The sequence below is a fragment of the Mesocricetus auratus genome, unplaced genomic scaffold, assembly GCF_017639785.1.
Source record: "Mesocricetus auratus isolate SY011 unplaced genomic scaffold, BCM_Maur_2.0 Super-Scaffold_100008, whole genome shotgun sequence".
NCBI lineage: Eukaryota > Metazoa > Chordata > Mammalia > Rodentia > Cricetidae > Mesocricetus > Mesocricetus auratus.
Window position 1 is genome coordinate 19,477,296 of NW_024429192.1, and position 14,804 is coordinate 19,492,099.

Consider the following 14,804-nt stretch of genomic DNA (forward strand, 5'->3'; position numbering starts at 1 on the left):
GAGATACTCTGCCAAACATAGCCTTCTTTCCCTGCCTCTCAGGGAAATAGTGAATTCTTTTGAAATAGTACCCCTTCTGTTTTCAAGTAATTTTAAGTCTTAGAGATTTACCTTTTTGAGCTTGAATATTTTATGTAACATTGTCCTACAGTTTCATCTATTTTCATGGTTGATGAATGGGTTCACTCTTTTTTATGCCTTATCCCTTTTTGGTTTTTGAAGGACTCTCCATATTCTTTTTCACGCTAGCTGTACCCATCTATGTTGCCAACAGCAGTATATAAAGGTCCCTCTCCACATCTGGGATGAAGATTTTAAAATATAAATTCTGAGGTTCTACAGGCTACAGACATTCAAAATGCAGCATTAGCGAACTTCAAAATGTAAAAGACTTTTACAAAGTATAGAGAAGACTAAGTGGTATTCTTACCCACATTACAACAATTTGTTTAAGCATAAAAGTAGAGAAGATGATTATGAGGTAATTAATGTTAGTATTGAGTAGTGGTAAAACCTACAACAAAGAAATTGAATTGAAAGATAGCTTTGTCTTCAAATTTTTTATACATTCTTAAATTGATTTTCTCTACAACGACACCAAGAAGCTTAGTATTAACCCTACCCCCACCTCACTCACCATTCCTGAACCCAACTACCCCATAAATCACAACCGTTCTCTGCCAGCTCCTTTAGTGTGCCAAGACACAGTTACGACACAGAGTGATGGTTCTGAGCTGAGAGTTTGGATTGAATCCTGACTTCAGCACTTCAAGGATGATCACATTAGAATGAGCCCAAGAGAATTCATAAAGTCTGCATGAAAAACACAAACAAATCACACAGCACAACTCGTGACATATATAATGAGCACTTGAAATCATAATCACTTCATAAATATTATTGAAATTGAGGATGGGATTAGTTCATGAATCTTATAATCTTTAATCATACATGGATAAAGTTTATCTTCATTGTGGAAATCACTGCAATGTCTTTGTATGATTTGGAATTACATAGAAACTACGTACCTTTAATTGATTAACGTAATCATAGCTATTTATATCCATGCTTTAACTTTATCAGCTCTCATAATTTATTGAGTTTTAAACTTGTCTTTTTAAACTATCCCTCTTATACTTGTTCACCCTTTCTGTTTTCCTCAGTCTCCCTTACCCTGTTTTACAAGCATCTCTCATGTGTAAATATGAACTAAGAAGTTCTGTATCCCTTTCAATTAAGTTTCAACCTGTGTGATTCTTTGGGCACTCAGATCATTGTACATTCTTACTTTATCCTACGATCAAGATAACAGCATCTTGTGTTTCACTTTCTCTTTGAAAATTTAAAATAAGAAATAATGTCACAGGGCTAGGCTTTCTCCAAGAATCTTCCCACATATCCAAATATCTAAAGCTTCCTGATACATCTATGTTTTATCTCCCAAGATCATTGTGAGTACCAGAGTAAATCTCCTTTTCACACCCAGAAACACAGACAGACAGACAGACGGACCACACACACACACACACACACACACTTGCACGTGCACAGGTGTATGCACTGGAATTCACTTCATGGAAAAATTGTTTATAATAGAAATAACCACAAAGTTGCAGGTTGATGCCCAAATTGAATGATCCTCTTCTTTGCAGACATCTGTAGCTCCCTGAGGAGACCATTAAGTTTTAAGAGGAGCCTAGCTAAGAACAGAGGGAAAGAGTTAAGTAAATCTTTTGTTTTTTTTTTGATATCCAGCCAGAACTCTTACATGTATCCATCTCAACAGGATGTATGTTTTTTTGTGTGGAGTTGTCAGGAAAGTTAATTATTTAGGCTTTAAATTTTTAGAATGGTAACTTCCAAGATTTACCTCTGCTATTTATACAAGGCAAAGCTAACTAAGATTCTATTCCAATATTCTAAATTATGTAGGAAAAGTGCTTGTGGGCCTAGACCATCACTATTTGTGCATGTATAGGAAACAGATCACAGATCTCAGGTACAGCAGGACATCATAGGAGAAATAATCATTTGGAGCAGGGCCTAGACCCTCCCCCCTGTGTCTAGGCTGAGAGAGTATCCCTCTCTGTGAAGTGGGCTCCCAAAGTCCATTCATGTACTAGGTATAAATACTGATCCACTACCAGAGGATCCATAGATTAACCAGACCTCCTAACTGACACCCTCATTCAGGGGGTCTGGAACAGATCTATGCTGGTTTCCCAGCTATCAGTCTGGGGTCTATGAGCTCCCCCTTGTTCAGGTCAGCTGTTTCTGTGGGTTTCTTCAGCCTGGTCTTGACCCCTTTGCTCATCACTCCTCCCTCTCTGCAAATGGTTTCCAGGAGTTCAGCTCAGTGATTAGCTGTGGGTATCTGCTTCTGCTGCCATCAGGCACTGGATGAAGGCTCTAGGATGGCATATAAGGTACCCATCAATCCCATTATTTGAAGAAGGGCATTTCAGGTAGCCTCTCAACTATTACTTAGATTTTTAGTTGGGGTCATCCTTGTAGATCTCTAGATATTTCCCGTAAGCCAGATTTCTCTTAACTACTTGGGAGCATGGGGGAGAGGAGAGGAAGTTTCGATAGAGAGAAGGGGAGAAGAGGAGGGGAGAGGAGGACATGAGGGAGCAGGAAGATTGAGTCAGGGGAAGAATAGAAGAGAGCAAGAAAAGAGATACCATAATAGAGGGCGCCATTATAGGTTTAATTATGATTCTTTTGTCTTATTGTTCTAGCTAAGACTCAGCTACTGTTTGGATATCAGTTGGAAAACGGAACACCTATGCCTTCCTCCTGAGTTTAGAGGAAATACACTGAGCAAACAAACAGCATCTATACACTTGTTATTCACATCCCTTCCTATTTGGAAAGATCTTTGATCTTACTTGAAAACCTTAAGACTTCATTGTTCTGACCCATAACAACTTAGAAATCTTTACTTCCTATCCTTCCTATTCCCCTCTTACATTATTTAAAGTCCTAGGAAGTAAATTTCCTCATATTAATCTTCTACTTCTACCAGTTCATAACGAACTTTCTTTAAAGACATTACTGCTAACTTAGGTCCAGTACTTGAGATATAATTACATATTTGTAAAGCGAAATAAAACATCAGATATAAATGTTACCATGATCATTTAAATGCATGATTCTTGTTAGGAAATATACTGAAGCTCTTAGTAAACATTTGTAGCAATCATTCATCCTATCCAAGTATCGACATTTAATAAATTTAAAATTGTAAAAATAATCATATCAATTTTAACATTAACAAATATCTTAAATTTTATAATGAGGCCTCAAATTATTATTATGAAAGTACTTAACATTTGTCCTAAATATTATTATTTTAAAAATTAAAGCTATAATATGGATAACACACACATGGCATTACAAGTACTGTGCTACTGTGCTAACTTTTTCCTGATAAATTGTGATAAAATTTCTCAATATGTGTCATTTTGGGGGGACTTTGGTGGGTTTTATATATTGTGTTATTTTTCATTGTATATATATGTATATATTTAAGACATAAATATTTAAAACATAACATTATATGTATATATGTCATGCTATGTTCTAAATGTTACATTTTTCATAATTTAATTTTTTTTAATTTAAATTAGAAGCAAGCTTGCTTTGAATGTCAATCTCAGCTCTCTCTCCTTCCCATCTTCCCCAGCCTCCCCAACTGCCCATCTACTCCCCACTCAACTTTCCAGGGAGGGTGAGGCCCTTCATGGAGGATCTCCAACGTCTTTCATATGATCCAGGGCAGGGCCTAGGCCCTCCGACTTGGGTCCAGGCTGAGAGAGTATCCCTCCAGGTGGAATGGGCTCTCAAGGTCCATTCGGATGCCAGGGATAAATACTGATCTACTCTCCGAGGCCCCAAAGATTGCTGAGGCCTCCTCACTAACACCCACGTTCAGCGGTTCTGGATCAGTCCCATGCTGGCCTGTCAGCCATCAGTCTGGGGTCCATGAGCTCCCCCTTGTTCAGGTCAGCTGTTTCTGTGGGTTTCACCCACCCAGTTGTGACCCATTTGCTCATCACAACTCCCTCTCTGCCAGTGGATTCCAGGAGTTCAGTTCAGTGTTTAGCTGTGGGGGGTCTGCCTCTGCTTCCATCAGCCACTGGATGAAGGTTCTAGGATGGCATATAAGGTAGTCATCAATCTCATTATTGGAGAAGGGCATTTCAGGTAGCCTCTCCACTATTGCTTAGATTGCCAGTTCCTGTCATTCTTGTAGATCTCTGGAAATCTCATTGGTGTCAGATCTCTTCTCACACCTATAGTGACCCCCTCTATTATAGTATCTCTCATTCTGCTCTCCTCTATTCTTCCCCTCACTCAACCTTCCTGCTCCCACATGTCCCCTTCTCCCCAACTCTTCTGCCCCTCACTGTTCCCTCCCAGTCCATGCAGGAGATCCTGGTCTATTCCCTTTCTCTGGGATAGCATGCATATCTCTCCTAGCGCCCCCGTTTCCCAGGCTCTCTGGCAGTGGAATTTTAGGCTGGCACTCCCCTGTTCCTTGTCTAAAATCCATACATGAATGAATACATGTTTGTCTATTTGTGACTGGCTTACCTCACGGAGGATGGTTTCTTCCAGTGTCGTCCATTTGCCTGCAAATTTAAAGATTCCATTGTATTTTTCTGATGAGTAGTACTCCTTTGTGTAAATGTTCCACATTTTCTTTATCCATTCAACTAGGTCTGGCTATTAAAAATCATTCTGCTGTGAACATAGTGGAACAGATGATCTTGTTTTTGGTGTTTTGATTTTAGCCATTCTGACAGGAGTGAGATGGTATCTCGGAGTTGTTTTGATTCACATTTACCTAATGGCTAATGTGTCTTCTTATTAATTAAATATTTTAACTTATTTTATGTCCTGACTTCAGTTTCCCTTCCCTCCTCTCCTCCTATTACCCCCCCACTTCTCTTCTGCACCTCCCATGCACCCCTGTTTCTGTTCAGAAAGGGACAGGCCTCCTATGGGATCTATAATTCGTCTGAGACTTACTTGTCTCAGTAAAGTGCGGGAGCAAATGACTGTATGTGATCAAGCTTACCAGCTTAAAAGAGGAACAATCATGAAGGCAACGTGGGGTGTCTAGACCAAGTCTAAAGGGTCTGATTCCAAAACCATTCATAAATTGATCAAGTAAAATAAAAACTGTAGACTAGAAGCAACTAGACCCTTGTATTTAATTGTACTCTTCACCTTACAATGGTAAAAGTCATGATGTGGAAGAAAGTCCTCAGATAATAAATACCTTTAGATTACATCCATCAGACAGAAATTTCCCATGATAACTACCTTTCAGCCAATTATGATTTGGCTTTGATGGATACTGAATAAATGTTTGGTGGATCAAGGAACCACTTGTATAAATTTAATTTTAATTTTCCAAAATGCATGATTCACTTTCTCACTTCACTACAATTTGTTCAAAAATTTGACTCACCATCCATGATACAAATAGGAAGTCACCATGTAAACCCTGTCTCTTACTTGTTTCATCCTACATCTCTTATTAAAAAAAACCCTTGAGGTAGCCTGTGAAAGCAAAGTACGAAGAGGATGTTTTCGCAATTTCCCTCTTTCGCACGTATCTGAAGCAACACATGACACAGTGGTTGCCCCTAATCGTGACCAGCAGTTAGGTGTGCTCAGTGTTGATCCTAGCAGTTAGGTGTGCTCAGTGTTGATCCTAGCAGAGTTAGGTGTGCTCAGTGTTGATCCTAACAGTTAGTTAGGTGTGCTCAGTGTTGATCCTAACAGTTAGTTAGGTGTGCTCAGTGTTGATCCTAACAGTTAGTTAGGTGTGCTCAGTGTTGATCCTAGCAGAGTTAGGTGTGCTCAGTGTTGATCCTAGCAGAGTTAGGTGTGCTCAGTGTTGATCCTAACAGTTAGGTGTGCTCAGTGTTGATCCTTTGCCTCAGTCTTGCAGCATTGACTTCTGAACTTACTGGAACATTTCAGGCCATTCATTAAATATGTGAATTGCAGGATTCCCTAACATACAAGTAGGTTAATTGAAGCATTTGTTATATGGTGTCTTCTAAACCTCAAGGACTACAACATGGTTATATTGTAAGAAGAGCTCAAGCATCTTATCTTTTAATTGCCAAAGAACATTTTTCCTAAGTAAAAGAAAGATTGGAAAGCACTTCTATCGTATATAAATTTGAAACAAAATATTGATTTTATTTACATTTTAAATAGATCTTATGGTAATAGAGCTGGTCAAATGCCTAGAAATATAAACAGATGTTTACATGAAATTCTTAAGGATCATATTGCTTACTTTGAAAAAATCTTATACTCTGATAATTTCATATGTGCATATAATTAATCCTGATTTACACACACATATATGCATATATATATATATATATCTGATACTCCTCACTTCTCCTGAGATTGCCAAAAGATAACTCTCCCAACTACATGTCCTTTTATCTATTTTTATAATCTAAGTCCAACTAGGGTATATGAATGAATATGGACCACCTGACAATAGCCATGTCCATAAAGGAAACATACGTACGTACATACATATATGTATATGCCTCAAGTTTAATAGAAATACATTCATACAACCTCTCTGTGTGTGTTTATATGTATGTGCATATACGTACACACACATATATATACATACATACATACATACATCAGCATGGGTACTGATTCTCTGGCTCTTATAGTATTTTCAATACATCTTCCACTGTGTCCCTGAACCCAGTATAGGGTTGCATTGAGGTTAGCCACCCCACAGTCACTCATTCTCTACATTTTGATCAGCTGTGGATCTTTGTAGTAAGCAGCATCTGCTACAAAAGGAAGTTATTTTTGATGGGAGGTGAAACTACGCTTTGGATATAAGAATAAGTATTTAAAATACAGTTAGCAATTCTATTGGTATAGGAAAACGACAGTAGTAGGTTTTCTCTAGGGTACATGCCTTCTGCAAGCACAGACACTTCATCATGTTTACAGAATCAGGCATGGATTTCCTCCTATTGAAAAAGCCTAAAGTCCTATGAGATAGCTGTTGGTATCCCAAGATAACTGTGCCACTATTGTAACCACTGTGTCCCCACCACCAATCAAGAACTCGAAAAGGAGGTTTCCCATGACTGGCATGGGGGTTTTATTAGGAAGTCTAAAACTCTAGGGGAGCGTTACTATTACATGTTGTGTGACCCCCATTTAACCTACACACACACACACACACACACACACACACACACGCACACACATTGTGGGTACCAGAAATGTAAGTATTCACCTTATTTTAGATGTCATTATAAAAATATGAGCCATAGCAAGTGCTCTAGATGTAACTATGTGATATTTCACATTCATTTAGTATCCCCAAATAATTAATTGTGTGGAACTATTTGGAAGTGATGCTGCATGAGTGTGGCCTATTTTGTCATTGGCTTTTATTCTCAATGAGACTTTCAGGAAGTTTCTTCCACCAACTAACCCTCTCATCTAATTGATTAAATTCCATCACTGAATTAAACTCCTATCTACTTGACAGCAAAGCAGAAGAAAACAAAAAGCACAAAAGCTCAGCTAAGAGGAGAATTTCTTCATGACTTTCAATTTCTTAGATGATGGACAGGCTTCCCACTGTAGGTTAACCGAGGCCTACCCAGAAAGTTTCCAGAAAAGGCACACTTCTAGGAAATTACCAAGCCTTGGAGTTATAAGAGTTTCTGGTGTTATTCCCCTGTCAGTATTCTGAAAATACTAACCCCTAAGTTCTCAAAAGACCTCAATAACTGGAGCAGTCTATTAACTCTAATCCTGGTGAGTGTATTTTATTTACCAAATTCTAGGGTGGGGTATAGATATTGTCTTATTATTCTTAGTTAAGAGGTTTGATATATTGTCCAATAGTACATAGTGGGTACTCAATTTGGTGTTTCTTAAGTGAATTAGTGAATTCTAACTGGGCCTCAGGGAGGAAGGCACAGAGGTAGGAGGGGAAACTGAGAAAGAGGACCTGGAGCTCCGGTACCTCGATGCTCTTACTGAGAATACCACACTACTGTTTTTAACCCCAGTAACTGATAAACTGAAACTTGTCTTGATGCATCCGGCTAAAGTAGAGCCGGCATTTGAAGCACACTGCACATGCATTTCCGATAAAGCCTTCTTTTTATGAAGGCATTAGTTTCTCCCATTTACTTCTGGACAACTGAATTTGGCTTTTGATAAAACCTTTAAGATGCATTGGTGCTATTCTAGACTTTCTTAGTCAATATTAGATGCCCTATCAGAAGAAAGCACTGATCAGTCTGTGAGGTCATCTACAAACCAGCAATTTTCAGAATATAGAATTATACTATGTAGCAGGAAGTGGTTCATTTCTTTAATCAGTGGTTTGTAACAATGATATGCTTGCTTCTTTAAAGGGTAAGCTATGCATAGTCATTTATATGTGGAGTTATAATCCTATTCATAGCTAGGTAAATTTAATCCATACTTTGTAGTATAAGGGTAGTGTCAGGAATAATTAATTTATGTCAAATTGATCTTTATTTAGAAATGTAAAAATTATATATTTAGAAACACACACATATGTAACATTAAAGAAAAATGGGCAGTGAACTCGAAAGGGGCAAAGGAAGGTACCTGGGAAAGTTTGGAAAGAGGAAGGGGAAGGAGAGAAATGATGTAATTATAACCTCAAAGAATGAAAAATTATAGAACTATAAAACTGAATTCTCTAAATAGTCTCTTATTTTTGATAACAAAAATTCACAATATATTCTGTTTGATTTCATTCATTGGTTCGAATCTTTTCCTCTTGTACCTTTGTGTTCAATATGTTAAATTATTTTATTTTCATATGAACTTAGAAAATAAGTTTTGTTTTTCAAATCATTATAAAATTAATGATTTGTAGGCATGTAGGATTAATGTAGGCATGCCAAGGTGTGAGATAGGAAACATGTCATAGTATGTGACACTGAGAAGACAGGACAGGATTGCAATAATTACGGTAATGTAGGAGAGGGAAGAAAAAAATAAGAAACATTTACCCAAGTAGACACTGAAGTCATATCCTGACCAAAGGAGGAAGTGCCACATCACAGAGCTCAGAGTTATCTGATGCTGCACATCACAGACAGCAACGGCTGTTGTCTGTCTTCAATTGTCTCTGTAACAGCAGAAACTACTGACTAGAGGTGGTCCGAATTCAAAATGCTAAAAAGGAAGCCATCCAATGCTTCAGAGAAGGAGAAACACCAAAAACCGAAGGTAAAGCAATTTCTAATATCGCTAAATAAGCCAAGACTTCTTACTAGAAAGCACACACGTACATACAAACACACGACACACACACCATATACACACCCAACACACATACACAAACCATATAAACACACATACATACCCCCACACACAACTCACTCACTCACACACACATTCAAACACACACACATACTGAACTGACACATAGCATACATGCACGTGTGTACTTGACAATACAACTAACTATCACTCCCCCACACACACATTGACATTTTTATCTGTCATTAGTAAGTTAATTCAAGAGCTTAGTGCATCATACTACCAATGGAAAAATTCACCTGACAAAATTAGATGCCAATGGGCAATTCTGGTCTCACAATTTTGCATTAGATTCAAGTGTTTGTTGGTAGCTAAATTTGTGTTCAGACAATGTCATGGAAATCTGTTTAGTGATCTCTGTTTAAGCCATTATTAGTATTATGGACTCTCTTTGCACAGTTTCCATCACTGAGGTGTTCAATGTCTTCTCAGAGTACTGAATAAATTATTTTACCTCTTAAATTTAAGACATTTAAAATATGTAATTATAAGAAGACTATAATATGGAGATTTTGTGGGTTATTTTTATTTTCATATTTTGAATGTTATATTATGATATCTTGTTGTAGACATGCATTTATACATTGTCACTAGAGAAAGTATTGTGCCCTATTTTGAGAAGCAACAAAATTCATGTTAGTAAATTTGATAAGCCAGACTTATGTATTTTATTCTTTCTCTTGATGATAATTGACACAAAAATATAGAGAATAATCCAAGTTTATATTTTATTATATCACTATATTAGTTTACCAGTAACATTAATTTCTTTAGCATTAAATTTTGATGTTAGAAATGTTCTGCTATGTTTATGCATTTCTAAGGTTTCTCAAGTAAATGAAAATCCAATGTTTTTTATTGTTTGTGACATAAATAGTAGTAGATTGTGAACATTTTTAAAGAGTTGATATTTTCTTATCGGCTTTTGTCATTGTCAAAGAAACAGTTTAGAAATTATTGTGTCCTTCTGAATTGAGGTGGGATGGGGCATTGCTCAAAGTTTTGAAACCCTCTCCAACAAATCTGTAATAAAATGAGAATAAATTATTTCCAAATGTAAGAAATGGTTTTCAATATCACTTTTTTCTAACACAAGAATCCAGCAAAGCTTAGACAAGCCTCTTATAAAAGCATAGCAGAATAATATGTTGCAATTTCTGCCTTTTTCCTACCAAAATGGAAATTCAAAGCAATATATCCCAAAATTTACAAAAATCCTTTTCAAATATAAGTTTCACTTGTATTTCCTCATGTGATTTCTTGTATGTAAAATAACTCTGACTAAATGAAATAAATATGCAGTTGACAATAGTTTCCTGGGTGAATACAAAAATTAAAATAAAGCATCAGTTTTTCTTCCAAATGTTTTACATAGGACATCTGACTATTTCAAAGGACTGTATTACACAGTATGTTGTCAGTATAATAATGTCACTAAACTGTTTTCAAAATGATCTCTTATTGTTTGCAATGGGCTTAATCACAGTAATTGCTATAACACATGAATTATCAGTCATAACATTGACTTCCTCATATATAAAATAAATATACACTTGATGCACCAGAGAATAAAATAGATCACAAAAATAGCCACACAGAAAATATGTAAACATACAAATTTAAAATTTTTGTTATGGAACTAATAGTCCTCCAATTATCGCAACTATGTCTTAGGAACAACTCCTATTATTCACATTTATTTTACCATAGAAAAGTTTTGCACATTTTATAGGTAAAGAGTATAATCCAAAAGGGATGACAAGAACAGATTCCATTGTGATTCCTACACACAGATGGCTAGTAAGTTTACTCCTCCATATACAAACACCCCCATATTCAAGACTGTGTGACTCCTGTCTAAGAAACTCACAACAGAGCTACCCAGAAACTGGCCTGAAATGCAGAATGTTACTGTTTATGCTGATTATATATCAAATAATATTTTCCATATCCTGACCCACAGGCATTCCTTCTTTTTGTTGTGTTCTCAAGAGTGTGGAGGGGATTTCTTTTTTCTTTATTGTGACATCAAAATGAGGGAAATATTACCTAAACACATTGTGTATTTTAAACCTATATATGTAGCTGGGTGGTACAGCTCTGACTGAATCCATAGGTTCCATCCTCCAGTATCACACACACAGGAGAAACCTATGATACCTAATGTTACATTAAATAAAACCTAATGAATTTTTTAAAATAGAATACCAGTGGTTACTGAATTAGGTGGGAGTAAGAAGTTCTGGGAGGCTACTACATAATAAGATGACTATATATAATTAAATGAAGCATCTTCTAATGAAATTCTAAGTTTGGGGACTGTGTCAAGCTCAGTCTATATCTGTCTATCTAAGCATGTTATCATTTGAACATACGTAAAAATGCACAGTGCTGCATTCTGTTCCTACAATGCCAGAACTGGGAAGGCAAATACAGGCATAAGCCTGGAGCAGGCTAGACAGTCAGACTAGCCTAATCAGCAAGACCACGGATTTTCTAACCAGTGAGAACCACTATTTCAAAAACCATGACAGACATTGACCTAGGAGGAATAATACTGAGGCTGTCCAGTGGCCTCCACACATACATGCACATACATATAAGACACCTGCACACACACTCACATGCCCAAATGCATACACCCACATACACTCACACACACAGTCAAACACACACACACACACACAAGAAATATATGGATGTTGAGAAGGGTTATGTTTAAGCATTTACAAAAATTATGCATATACCAAAACATATGGTAGCCAGACTATGCACAATTTTTTCCTATATATCAGCTAAAAATAAAGTTAAAGAAATAGACTGTCACTAGTATTTTTCTAATAGGCCTTATAGTTGTGACATTAAAATGTTCATTAATGTAATATACAATAGATTTTAGAGAATACTATATACAAAATAATATATTTTCTTTTGTTTATAATAATCAGTAAATATGCCAATGAGTAAAACTTTAAAACAAAAAAATACAGTTGTCATAAATCTTACCTTATCATTTATGATGTACCTAACTTTTATATACTCTTTCTCAATTTTGCTAAGTTTGTTTTATTTTAGTAGCTTATATGCAAGACGAATATCATTCAAATATATTATTAAGCAATAAAAATAGGATGAGAGTGAGAAACCAATGTTCTTCTATTGGTTTCTCACAATTTTTCTCCCAAAAATATCCTAAGATATAAAGTACCTAACTATATATATATATAATAAAAGATTAATTAATTCTTATAAATTTAGTGTGTCCCAGACTTCCATCTGGCAATAGGCAATTTCCAAGTAAAAATGAAACTTGAACAGTGGCTAAGTATCCTACACTTATGTTAGTTGAAAATAACCTTGCTTTATGCACTATACTCCCTTTGTGAGTTTTATTTTTACTATTTTAGCACTAGTGCTTAATTCTGACAGTGATGTAGAGACCTGTAAGCATATCCCTATGCAGACTCAATAACCATTCATCTATACTGTTTATATGATCTATAAATGTTCAAATAATCATAGGACATAGTTTTTCTTGTGTTTATCTAAGATGTTTATTTTTGCTGCCTGTGTTTATTATTTAACAGTTGTTCTACATGGGTTTTCTACTATATTTACTACTTACTACAGCTCTGCTAGAGAGCAACTCTTCCAAGCCTCATAAATGAGGGGGCAAAGGCACATAAAATGTTACATATGTTTAACAAAATCAATTATCTTAACTGAAAATGCATAGATTAAAATGTGTTATATGAAAGAACATATGATACCAAGTTCCACTACTACAATACTGGTTGTTGTACTGTGTGGTACTGCCATTGTCTCTGTCTGTTAAATGCCTGATGAATTTTACAAAGACCAGGCAGACTCCATCTTTAGGAGCATTTGTACTTTGAAAAGGAATTTAGGGTCCCTCTCCATCTCCAACTAAATTCAGGGCCTGTACCTATGAAATCTCTCTAGGTAACATATTGCTCAAACTTAAGCAATTACAATTGTATACAGTTTTCTTAATTGCCAAGTGGTTTCAAAACATTGTTATTTTCTTAGCTTTCCAATGTAGTAGGCTCTTGACTGATATTTGAAAAATGAAAGTTTCATGAGTCTATTCATGGTGATTCTTGGTAGCAAGTTGTTTGTATGTGTTTAAACCCATCTTTTGTTCATTTATGAGTGTTAAAGAATCACTCCAATATGCCCAAGGCTGTTCAGGTTCCTTAGAAAGCTTATTATTGTTCTCTCATGATCAACCTTTGTTCCAGGTGAGGGAACATGCTAGAAAGTTTGAAAAGAAAAAGGGAATGTACCACAGAGATGAAATTCGGAACTGTAATTAGGACAAAGCAGTCTCGATATGTCCAGTATGGTAATTTGTGTAAATGCATTTTAACAGGGATCTTCTGTGAGTTAAGGAGATTCAATACCACTGTCATTGTAAAGGGAAACATTGGAATAATGGCACTTCTTGAAATAGCTTTTTAAAAAAGGTTCTTTTTAATCTAAAGTGCATACAAAATGAGACACCATTAGTGTCACAGATGCTAATTTTCACTAGCAGTGACTGAAGTGGCATTCTTTCCCATTTGCATTTGATCCCAGCAATGATGAGAGGTGATGAGTTGATTATGAGCTGTTTTCACTGTACTGCCCGCTGTGCAAATTTATGCTCCTAGACAGGGATGACACATAGTTGTGGCATTAAAGAGCTTTCTGCATTGCTTTTTTGTATCTAGACTGTTAAAGTGCTATTTAACTCTTATTTAACCAGGTACAGGAGAATGGAGGTCATTTTCATGACCTGGTTCTAACTTGAGACAAGACACTGCATGAAGAGTCTAAGTCCGTTAACTGTTTTTTTTTAATTCCTTGGGAATTTTATACAATGCATTTGATTATATCAGCCCCCCAAGTCCTGCCAGATACAGCAAAGTTATTATGTTATATTATATCTGTCTAAAGTTCAGCATTCAGAACTGTGTTAAATTTTTCTTATTGGTCAAAAATAATCATTTACATCTTTTTTCATAACCCATCAAGTCCAATTTGTGTTGTCTATATATTCATTGGGTTGGCGTTATCCACTAGGGTATGGTTGACCTATCAGGGCCTCATCTTTAAAAAAAAAACTGACTCTCCCTCCCTCAGAAGCCATAAACAGTTAGGGGTGGGAGCTTGTGAGAGTCCTCCCACCACGCTAGACGGTTGACGAACTTTATCTCCTACAGGTCCTATGCAGACAGACATAGGTTCTATGAGTTTATGAAGCAGGGGTTTTGTCATGGCCAGAAGACACTGGTTTGCTCTGTTCTTCCCCAACATCTGACTCTTACTATGTTTCTATTTCCATTTCCATAATGGTCCCTTGTGCTTTGTGGGTAGGGTGATACAGATGTTCCCATTTGTGTCTGAACAAT

The 14,804-nt window shown here is 36.3% G+C and overlaps 1 protein-coding gene across 2 annotated transcripts in view; it reads left to right on the plus strand.

Moving 5' to 3' along the window:
• The first annotated feature begins 7,783 nt into the window (after positions 1–7,783).
• Positions 7,784–14,804, plus strand: part of Samsn1 (SAM domain, SH3 domain and nuclear localization signals 1) — a 56,610-nt gene continuing 49,589 nt past the window's right edge. The window contains exon 1 of one of the 2 annotated variants that reach the window (XM_021226087.2): positions 7,784–7,839. Coding sequence is in view for 1 of the 2 variants with exons in the window: in XM_021226085.2 (XP_021081744.1) it covers positions 9,241–9,297 (57 nt within the window). In the remaining variant the exon portion in view is untranslated. Of the gene's footprint in view, positions 7,840–9,118; positions 9,298–14,804 lie in introns of those variants that run through there. The other variant, XM_021226085.2, reaches the window with a different exon arrangement.